The sequence below is a fragment of the Sinocyclocheilus anshuiensis genome, unplaced genomic scaffold (genome assembly GCF_001515605.1).
Source record: "Sinocyclocheilus anshuiensis isolate Anshui unplaced genomic scaffold, SAMN03320099.WGS_v1.1 scaffold532, whole genome shotgun sequence".
NCBI lineage: Eukaryota > Metazoa > Chordata > Actinopteri > Cypriniformes > Cyprinidae > Sinocyclocheilus > Sinocyclocheilus anshuiensis.
Genome location: NW_015555819.1, coordinates 1,139,163 through 1,151,003, shown reverse-complemented (window position 1 = coordinate 1,151,003; position 11,841 = coordinate 1,139,163). Strand labels below are relative to the sequence as shown.

Sequence of the window (11,841 nt, the reverse complement as noted above, 5' to 3'; positions counted from 1 at the left end):
TGAGTGAAAAGCATTTTTGCCACTGAGTGCCCGTATTCCATATATATATATATATATATATATATATATAGCAAAATTATATAGCACTTCAGGCGGGGTTAGAATATGGTATTAAAGTGTGAAAACCTGCCGTAGAGTTGCCATATAATTACATTTACAGCGCCATCTTTTGGTAGGATGAGAGGTTGTTCTTTATTCCTTGACATGACGACAACTTTGATAGTGAAGTTCAAAATAAAATATATGTATGAAATCAATGATAAGTAAAGAAACATAAAAAATAGTTACAGAATATGTATAATGTAGCCTAAATATTGCGTGAACAGACTTGAATAGCAAGAATGAATTCTGAAACTTATGCTAGAAATAATAATAATAAATAATAATAAAATCAAGACGAATGGTTAAAGAGTGCAAGAAAAACACTTTATTATTATTATTTAATAATAATCATAATAATACATTGGCTAACTTAAATTAAACTGCATTAAACTACATTAAAAAATAAATTAAAATAAAAAGGAATATTTATTAACTGTGGATGTGTCTCTTGCAGGATATTTGTGTTTATTTCTGACTGCAGCTGAGGTGAACAATGACAGGCACGGAAGCGACGGTCGCTGGGGAATCAGTGGTTGTGTCTCAAAGCCTAGTACGCTGCCTAGCTAGACAGTTTTTTATTTTTTTTAATTTTGGTTCATTCCGTTCTTCAGTGCTGATAGTCGTCTCGCTGGGCTTTGAAACACTGTCCGTGTTTACTTCCGGATTCCTGAAATCAAGCAGCAGCGGGACTGTCCTGAAGCATTAGACACTGAGTGAGTGTACTTCATGCCTGCCTTACAGACATCAAGACACGAGCACCGGAGCACCGGAGCACCGGCATCCCACAACACGAGCAGCACTGTTCTGACAACTGAACCCCACCAGCGGCAGCCCTCAAAGCACCAGTTCAAACCGAGGCTCTTTAGAAATCAGTCAAAGTCAATGAGGAGCAGCTCCGTGTCCAAAACTGTTATAGGCTCCACTCCAGAAAGACCAAATCCAGCCCTGGATATCATTTTAAACAGCCGGTGAAAGTCAAAACAGCTGGCGTGGTGGATCAGCTGCTAGCAGCATGGACTGGTTGATGGGGTGAGTTCAATTATGATGTTGGCCACTTATGAATTATCACGGTCACTCTTAAAAATAAAGGTTCTTTATTGGCATCAATGGTTCTATGAAGAACCTTGAACATCCATGGAACCTTTCAAATGCAGAAAAGCTTCTTTAGATGTTTAAAATGTTCTTCAAAATGGTTCTTTTAGGAACTGTTTACTGAAAGGTTCTTTTGGGAACCAAATATGGTTCTATGGCATCACTGCAAAAACACCGTTTTGGAACCTTTATTTTTAAGAGTGTGTGAGAGTTCACAGTTTTAAGTTTTATGCCACATTTAAGAAATTTAAGTTGTTTTTCTTAAAAGTGAACAAGCTTTGAAATATAGTAGAATCAGCTCACTGACTGTATTGAACTGTATTGGAAGTGGCTCAGTCATTCTGTAGCATTCAATACAGGATATTGTCTGACATTGTCTATAACTTTAAACAGAACATGGCACCTTGTTCTACTCGTGTGGTTTCCTTCATGACATCCTGCCACATGAGAAGCTACACCCTGACCTGTCGGCTTATTTTAGGTCAAGAATCGATCAGAAGACTTCAATATTTGTCACCGATATGTTACAGAATTATCCATTAAGACATTTACTTTTTGACATCTAGTTAGTTTTTAAGATTGTCTCAGGTATTGACGAATGGTTGGATGGATATCTATCAGGAGGTTAGTTTTACATTAACTTGACTGCATGAGAGCTACTTTTTTTTCAGTGTAAACTCCACTTTGAGTTACATCTTACCTTAAAGTTTGAGTGTATGAAATGCTTGGAAGGGTAGTAAAAAAATAAAATGCATCATGTGGTTTCAAACCTGTATTTCATTTTTCTGTGGAACACAGAAGAAAGTATTTTGAAAAATGTCTTTTTGGCCTTACAATGAAAGTCAGTGGGGTCCAAAACAACACTGGACCCCATTGACTTTCATTGTATGGACAAAAACAAGAAATATCTTCAAAATATATTTTTAGAAGAAATTCGTACAGGTCAATGATGACAGGATTTTCATTTTTGGGTGAACTATCCCTTTAAATGTGCTGGAATGAATGTTATGTAATGTTTTACATATGTGACCCTGGACCACAAAACCAGTCTTAAGTGTCAATTTTTCAAAATTGAGATTTATACATCATATGAAAGCTGAATGAATAAGCTTTCCATTGATGTATGGTTTGTTAGGATTACCCCAGCGACTTAAGACTGCTTTTGTGCTCCAGGGTCACATTTAAAGACATAAATAGTACTTTTGACTAGGGCTGAACAATTAATTAGGGATGCCACAATTACGTAATCGTTCAAAGCGGCAATTAATCTTTCAAAGTCCACTTATGTTATTCTGCATGCTTAAGATGCGGTTTTTTCTTTCTACATGTTATCTTAAGGGTTTTTCCCATTATATTAGTTTTAGTATAACATTATAATTCCATTCATATTTTTACTTTGTTATAATTTAAAGGGGTCCTATTATGCTCTTTTACAAAGTCTCATGCCCAAACATACACACTACACACTGACTAAAATTAAAAAAGTGAAAAAGCATAATAGGACCCCTTTAAAGAAAAAAACAATCTGATGTATAGTTGACATTTGAGGCTTAATACTATAGAAAAGCACTAAAAGGTTTTCAGTTAGAGTGTTTTCAGCTTGTTTATTTTCATATAAAAATATGGTATAAACATCATTCAATGTAAATTGTGATAATTGCAATTAATAATTGCAATTACAATTTCAAGGGAATAATTGACAATTGTGATTTTTGTCATAATCGTGCAGCCCTAATTTTGACAAATATGTTTAAAGGGATATTATCTCACATGAAATGAAGACTCTATTCATATCGGTGATTAATTGCAAGCTGTTTTATTCTGCAAAAGTTGGATCCCCTTCATAGTGGCAACCATATTGATCTCACTTTACTTCTGAATACTCACTTTATCTTGGTAGCCTCTTATTATTGGACACTTTTGGTTAAAAAATGTTCTGGTATCACCTTTATTTTTTCCATAAATTATTAGGAGTTCATTCAAATGTAAAAATCGGTTATTTCATAAGAATGTGTTTTATCTTCATGATGCAGTACTGATAGTGTATCGGGGTCATTTTTATACATCTTTGTTTGATAGCATGTCTTATCATGTTTTAGTTCAGTTGACATATTTTCCTTCAAGCAAGTCTGCTTATTTTCAATAGCCATGATGACAGATGTTTAATCTGACGGTTATGATTTGCAGAACAGTAGAGACACTGTTATTTTTAAACTGTTGACTGACTGTGGTTCAAGATTAGATTTGGTTGTTTCTAGATGTCGACCGATAGTGGATTTTGCCGATAACGATAGCTAGGTTGGACCACACTGGACGATACCGATTAATTAACCGATAGTTTTTAAAATGGATACTGAACAAAAACTAAAATAGTGCTTTATTAAAAAAAAACAGTACTGAACCATACTAGTAGTAGTAGTAGTAATAATAATAATAGTAATAGTAAATGTTGAAATTAACACACTCTAACAAGGAACAATATTTAAACAGCTTTCATTAATCTTAATGTTACAAATGGACTCTTATTTTAAAGTGTTACCATTTAATTTCAACAGTCATGCTTAAAGATGCACATCTTTAAATATATACACAAAGGCCATAGCATTAAAAGTATATACATATGGATATTGAAACAGTTTATTTAATCACCAAACGGACACAAGTTTACTTCAAGAAAGAATGAACAATGAGGCATAGATGAGTTTGAAGTTCGGTGTTTAAAAAACGGAGCAAATGGAAAGAGAAAGCGAGGTCTATATTATAGCTCTATAAATGAAGCATACAAACTTTACTAGAGCCACAGAAAGACAAACGTTTCGCTGAAAATGCACAATACACAATTCATTATGTACATTAACAACGACAAATATAATGTAATTTAATGGAAAACCATGTGAATGGCGCGGCAGGATTTTCTGTCGGCTGCATTTAAATTCACGTCTGAAGTTTCCCGCTCTGTTCAGCGTGCAGTATCAATAGCATGTGCTGTCAATGATTTCAACCACTAGAGGGCGCTCTCGCTCTGTATAATGACAGCAGACCCTTCTCAGCCGCTCCAGCAATGGACGCAAGCCGGAAAACTATCGGCATGGATTTTTGCCGATAACCGATAGTTCCAGAAATCAACTATCGGTGCCGATTAATCGGCAAAACCGATACATCGGTCGACCTCTAGTTGTTTAATCTCAATTGCAGGTTCAGATCTGCTCAGAGCCTCACTATTTCTGTTTTGGTTAATATTGCGATTTAAAATGGCACTTGTTTGTATCTGCCTTTAATTCACTAAGTAATTATACAGCTGACATTGCATGTGCAAAGCAACGAGCAAGCTTCCATGAGCAGGTTGATGCTAGGTTACTGGTCTCATAACAGGACAATTATTTGTAGATAGATATATTTGTATTTAATTCTTAATTTTTTTCTGCAGAATTGACTGATGAATGTTGTCCAGAGGTTTCTGTGTGATGTATATGAACATAATTAATTAATAATCAAATTTATTTATTTATTTTTTTTTAGTATGGAAAAAGCTGCTTTTATGGAAACTTATTTCTGCAATGGAATAAAAGACTTTAAAAGGTAATTGTGACTTTATCTTGCAATTCTGAAAAAAAAAGTCCTATTTGCGAGTCAATAACTCGATATAAACAATCCTTGGCAAAAAAAAAAAAAAGAACACGCTTGTTTTCTTAGAACTTTGGGTTTATATCTCGCAATTCTGAATTTATAGCATGCATTTCTGAATTTACATCTCACAATTGCAAGTAAAAAAATAGTCAGAGATAAACTAAAAAAAAACAAGCTTGTCTTAGAACTTTGAGATAACCTCTCACGATTCAATTTTGACTTTTTTTTTTAAGCAATTTTAAGTTTATATCTTGCAATTCTTAATTTATATTGCAAAATTCTGAGTTTATATCTCACAACTGCACGGAAAAAAGTCAGGATTGTCAGAGATAAACTCAAAATTGTTAGATAAAAAGATGCAATTACTGTTTTTATTTAGTTATTTTTTTTATTCCATGGCGGAAATAAGATTTTAGTATAGTGTACTTTTAGTATATGATTAATTTTATATCAGTATTTAAATTTTTTGAAAAATCACCAGTAAATACTGTACATACTAGACAAAATTCATACTGAACTTCATAAGGGCTCTGTTATGATTTGTTGTCTTCTAAGCAAAGTCAATGACTTAGAGCTTTGTGAACTCCCATCTGCACTCCCATTGGTTGTCGCTAATAATAATAATAGTAATAGTAAATGTTGAAATTAACACACTCTAACAAGGAACAATATTTAAACAGCTTTCATTAATCTTAATGTTACAAATGGACTCTTATTTTAAAGTGTTACCATTTAATTTCAACAGTCATGCTTAAAGATGCACATCTTTAAATATATACACAAAGGCCATAGCATTAAAAGTATATACATATGGATATTGTATGTATATTCTCACACTTTAACTGCTTCTATTCTTGAACACTTGATGATTATCTAATCAAAATAAAAGCGCAGCGCTGAGTCTAGGAGAACTCACCGGTATCACACACACTCCGGACGGGTCACGTTCAACTCGAGCAGCGGTCTAAAACAGTTTATTTAATCACCAAACAGACACAAGTTTACTTCAAGAATGAACAATGAGGCATAGATGAGTTTGAAGTTCGGTGTTTAAAAAACGGAGCAAATGGAAAGAGAAAGCGAGGTCTATATTATAGCTCTATAAATGAAGCATACAAACTTTACTAGAGCCACAGAAAGACAAACGTTTCGCTGAAAATGCACAATACACAATTCATTATGTACATTAACAACGACAAATATAATGTAATTTAATGGAAAACCATGTGAATGGCGCGGCAGGATTTTCTGTCGGCTGCATTTAAATTCACGTCTGAAGTTTCCCGCTCTGTTCAGCGTGCAGTATCAATAGCATGTGCTGTCAATGATTTCAACCACTAGAGGGCGCTCTCGCTCTGTATAATGACAGCAGACCCTTCTCAGCCGCTCCAGCAATGGACGCAAGCCGGAAAACTATTGGCATGGATTTTTGCCGATAACCGATAGTTCCAGAAATCAACTATCGGTGCCGATTAATCGGCAAAACCGATACATCGGTCGACCTCTAGTTGTTTAATCTCAATTGCAGGTTCAGATCTGCTCAGAGCCTCACTATTTCTGTTTTGGTTAATATTGCGATTTAAAATGGCACTTGTTTGTATCTGCCTTTAATTCACTAAGTAATTATACAGCTGACATTGCATGTGCAAAGCAACGAGCAAGCTTCCATGAGCAGGTTGATGCTAGGTTACTGGTCTCATAACAGGACAATTATTTGTAGATAGATATATTTGTATTTAATTCTTAATTTTTTTCTGCAGAATTGACTGATGAATGTTGTCCAGAGGTTTCTGTGTGATGTATATGAACATAATTAATTAATAATCAAATTTATTTATTTATTTTTTTTTAGTATGGAAAAAGCTGCTTTTATGGAAACTTATTTCTGCAATGGAATAAAAGACTTTAAAAGGTAATTGTGACTTTATCTTGCAATTCTGAAAAAAAAAGTCCTATTTGCGAGTCAATAACTCGATATAAACAATCCTTGGCAAAAAAAAAAAAAAGAACACGCTTGTTTTCTTAGAACTTTGGGTTTATATCTCGCAATTCTGAATTTATAGCATGCATTTCTGAATTTACATCTCACAATTGCAAGTAAAAAAATAGTCAGAGATAAACTAAAAAAAAACAAGCTTGTCTTAGAACTTTGAGATAACCTCTCACGATTCAATTTTGACTTTTTTTTTTAAGCAATTTTAAGTTTATATCTTGCAATTCTTAATTTATATTGCAAAATTCTGAGTTTATATCTCACAACTGCACGGAAAAAAGTCAGGATTGTCAGAGATAAACTCAAAATTGTTAGATAAAAAGATGCAATTACTGTTTTTATTTAGTTATTTTTTTTATTCCATGGCGGAAATAAGATTTTAGTATAGTGTACTTTTAGTATATGATTAATTTTATATCAGTATTTAAATTTTTTGAAAAATCACCAGTAAATACTGTACATACTAGACAAAATTCATACTGAACTTCATAAGGGCTCTGTTATGATTTGTTGTCTTCTAAGCAAAGTCAATGACTTAGAGCTTTGTGAACTCCCATCTGCACTCCCATTGGTTGTCGCTGCATTATGTCACTGCTCATTTGCATAAAGTCGAACTATCTGTTGCTCATGTTGGATCAAATCAGGAACTCTCATTGCATATTAATGATTTGCGGTCACTTCAAAGAGATGTCACCCATCAGCGCCTTCAGGGTGTTGACTAGCTGTTGCCATGCAGACTGTAATTTAGATATATGACTAAGCACATGCAATATAAAACATGCAGCAGAACGTAATTTTAAGAGCATCTCTCTGCTGTCAGTGAGAGGTCTCATGTGGCTTCAGCCTTATAGACAAGGTCAGGCGTTGTCAGGCATTCCTATGGGTTTATGCCATCATGCAGCTGGTTTAACAGGTCCAAAGACAGTGACCATACATTAGCATTCCTGTCTTATTACATAAGCATCCTCTGTTGAACTGCTGCTGCTGTTTTTGTCTGTTCTAACCACATAAAGCATCATGCTGGCCGTTGCAGGCTGGTAGGCCAAATCCTTTCCTGTTTTGATGTCTTGCATAGGTGGCATTTTGGCTTCTGCCCTGTGATTCACCCAGCATTCTGGCAGAAAAACGGGTTGAACTGTGTTTATTCAAACTTGCAAGAAAATTTATCATGAAAGACAACATGAAAGTCATTGAATCTTTTTTTTAAAGAGCTTTTTTTTTTTAAAGTGTGGAGAATTTTTATTTTTATTATTTTACACATTTATCGGGATCTGTCAATATACATCAGTCGATATTGGATATTTAATGCTCATTTGCCTTGTTTTTACACTTACAGCATAATTTAAGTTTGCCATCATCTGACAATTTTTTTTTTTTTAATTAATCTTTAAAAACACTAATAGCACTGTTAAATGTAATCTTTAGATAATCACAAAATAAGTATCCATTTTTCATACTGCACAGTATAATGTTTTGAAAATTCATATAAAGAATTCAAAAACAACCGATTTTTATTTTTAATTCATTAATTTAATTTATAAAAATAGTACAGAATAATACAGAATTGGCCATTTATCTGCTATCGTCCATAACATGTCAATAATTATCATATTATCATTTATCGGCAATAAAATGTCAATAATAATTGTCTTATCATTTATCGTAATAACATGTCAGTAATTATCATCTTATCATTTGTCAGCAATAACGTCAGTAATTATCATCTTATCATTTGTCAGCAATAACGTCAGTAATTATCAGCTTATCGGCAATAACATCAAGAATTATCATCTTATCATTTATCGGCAATAACATGTTATTTATTATCATGTTATCGGTTATTTGCAATAACTTCAATAATTTCATTGATCATTTATCAGCAATAATTAGCATTTTATCGGTTATCAGCAATAATGTCAATATTTATCAGCTTAGGTTATTGGTAATAACATGTCAGTAATTATCATCTTATCATTTATCGGCAATAACATGTTAGTAAATATGATCTTATCAGTTATCAGCAATAACGTCAGTAATTATCAGCTTATCGGCAATAGCATCAATAATTATCATCTTATCATTTATCGGCAATAACATGTTAGTAAATATGATCTTATCAGTTATCAGCAATAATGTCAGAAATTATCAGTTTATCAGTTATTGGCAATAGCTTGCCAGTAATTATTAGCTTACTGCCAGTATTTTAATATCAGTGTATTATTCTCTGTCTGGATGGAGTACAGAACTTTTATTGGAGTGGAGATTTCCACTATGTAGAAAGAAAAAGCGATTACAGAAAGGCCGGAGGGAAGGAAGTGCTGTCCGCTGGGTGGAGGGAGCCATTGTTTTCAGAGCAGTGCTTTATGGGAACTGTGTCAGGTTTTACAATAGCCATGACGTTTATTATTCCAGGTCAATATTTTAGGACTGGTCAACTTCAGTTATTAGTTATGTAGTTTGCTATATTGTTTAAATATTTGACACACAGTTTTTTTTTTTTATGCATTTGTTTCCTGTAGACCATTAGTAGACAGCGATACATGGAATGGTAAACTGTGATTAGTTAGGGTCTGATGAATGAAACATTATTATTTGCAGTCTTTAGAACTGTTTTGGACTTTGTTATTTGGTGAATTATGGCAGTGTGTTTTCCTTCTGAAAGGTCCTGGTCTGTCCTTGGGGTTTGTACTTGTTTTACTTGGCATTGCTGCTTACTTGCTTGTTTGCTTGCAAATTCTATACTTGGTGCAGAACTGACAGCGCCAGTACATTTCAAAACAAGCCCAAAGCTGAGTAAAATTAAGCTCTCTATACTGTATTTAAAACTCCCATAGTTCTTACATGATGCACTATTTCAATTAAATAGAAATGCAATTTATAGCACCTGCTTGTTTAAGGGTCAGTGGTGCTGTAACTTTTTTTTGTGCACATCACTTAATTTATTCAAAATTACATTAAAATCCAATTCATATATACAGTGACATTTCTATGATGAGCATGTTTTTAATTTATGAATTAAAAAAAATCATATTTTTTAGGTGAATTAAGTAATAAAATGTCTTTATCACAAAAAATGAAAGAAACAAGTAGTTTGTCAATCTTTCTTTCTTTCTTTCTTTCTTTCTTTCTGTCTTATTTCTTTGAAAGAACCACAAAAATTCACTGCTGTTTAACATTTGAAAAACTGTTGTTCACCAAATAAGTCATGTGGTGCAACCACTTTGCAAATAAAACAAGAAAATAATAATGAAAACCACAGCAAACCCCAATGACTCTCAAGATCAAGAAATCATACCATTTAATAACAAGGCAAGGGTAGTTCAGGTTGTAAAATGTCATGTGGTGCAACTGACAAATATTTGAATTAATGTTATGTTTGTAAAATAAGATACTTTTACCTTTTAAAACTATATTAAAACTATATGAAATACATGAAGTAAATTTCTAAACAAGAAAAAGTTTTTGTTTTCTTTATCGTCAGCACTTTAATTCGCCATTCTCAAACAGATGTAGAATCAGTAGAATTGGTATATTGATGTATAAAATATTGTGGCCGAATCATTTGTGTTGTGGCCAATGTGTATTTTAGCTAGTCATGCAAGACTGACACTTTTGTTATAACCGATAACCTTTTATAATTGTGTTGACCTCTTATCTTAAGTGAACTGCTAACAATTAGCTCATAAAGTTCACATAGTCATCATTAGCACTGTAAAGCAAACACCACCACACAAAATGTCAATAAACTAGCTTTCTTTAAGGGTCTTGAGGTAGCTTGTGTAATGTTGGCTCAAACAGATTCTTTAGAGCCTCCACCAGTCTATTAAAACCAAAAACAAACCCTTATGCCCTGACCTTTAGTCCGAGTCTTTGTGTCTTTGTTATTGGCTGTCGAGGAGGAATGTCTGCTGTCAGCCAATGAGCTCTGATTAAACAGAAGGTCATGTGATCCTGCCTTTCTTTCATTTGATTTGGTTCTGACTGAGGTACAGTAGGTCTTGTCCTTTCACTCATATTAACTATTATGCTGTTGTCATTATTAAAACTTCATCATGTCGTTTGGCTGACATGCCATGACAGGTGCTTTTGATGTTTTTGATATTGGTTTTGTTAAAATAGTTACCCTTTGTAGTCAAAATCTCTTTGTATCACATAAAAAAGTGATTTCAAGGCCTTTCTGGTGTAATCAAAAGCAAAGATTTGCCATTGACAACGGTTTAATGATTTTCAATAGAGTTTGACAGTTCAATGAACTCTTACTGTACAGAAGTAAGTAAGTGTGTTTGGTAGTTTCACAGGTTTCGTCGTTTGTTGTTATAACGCATGCGTGCCGTCTTCAGGCTGGATCCCGTTATTTCATTTCGTCTGTGCAGTGCATTTCGTATCTGTAAACATCACTGTCTGAACGGAACAGCTGGTAGATGAAATACGCCGTTTTAATTGACATTGAGCTCATTATGTCTCGTTTATGTGTGCGTCTTGGTTTACGTATGGAGGACGAAACCTGCAAAAACAATAAATAAATAAATGTGTGCATAAATACACGTATTCTTGTTTAAATACATAAATAAATAATTAAACGTGATGAAAGTAGGCAAATAAATAAAATAAATTGGTGGGCAAATGGAAAATGTTTAAGGAAATGCTAAACTCATCCTATTTATTTTCCTTTGATCACTCATTTATTTCTGAATGTAGTTCCACTTTTTTTTTTCTCTGCACAACATGCTAATGAGAGGGTGTCAATTATGCAAGAGTAGGCGGATCGTGTGTGACGCGCTTGAGCGTTTGCCTGCGCATGCGTATTAACTTCATCAGTCAAGGGGACTAATTATTATCTTACACTTTTTCATAAGGCTAGTTTTGTAGTTATAATCATGAGAGAGCTAAATCATAAAAGATTTGAAGTGGCCAATGTAAAATATTAATGCTTACATAGCTCTTAATTGCAATACTGAACCATTATTTGCTTAATAAACATACTTTTGTCGCCTGCATTTTCTGTTCTGATAACTAATGGGAAAAAA

At 33.6% G+C, this 11,841-nt stretch overlaps 1 protein-coding gene across 1 annotated transcript in view; it reads left to right on the top strand.

Annotated features, from left to right (window-relative positions):
• Window positions 1–693: 693 nt before the first annotated feature.
• LOC107675246 (MOB kinase activator 2-like) overlaps window positions 694–11,841 on the top strand; it is a 61,007-nt gene continuing 49,859 nt past the window's right edge. Inside the window, exon 1 of the mRNA XM_016469524.1 lies at window positions 694–1,131. Coding sequence (XP_016325010.1) covers window positions 1,115–1,131 — 17 coding nt within the window. The 5' untranslated portion in view covers window positions 694–1,114. The remainder of the gene's footprint in view (window positions 1,132–11,841) is intronic.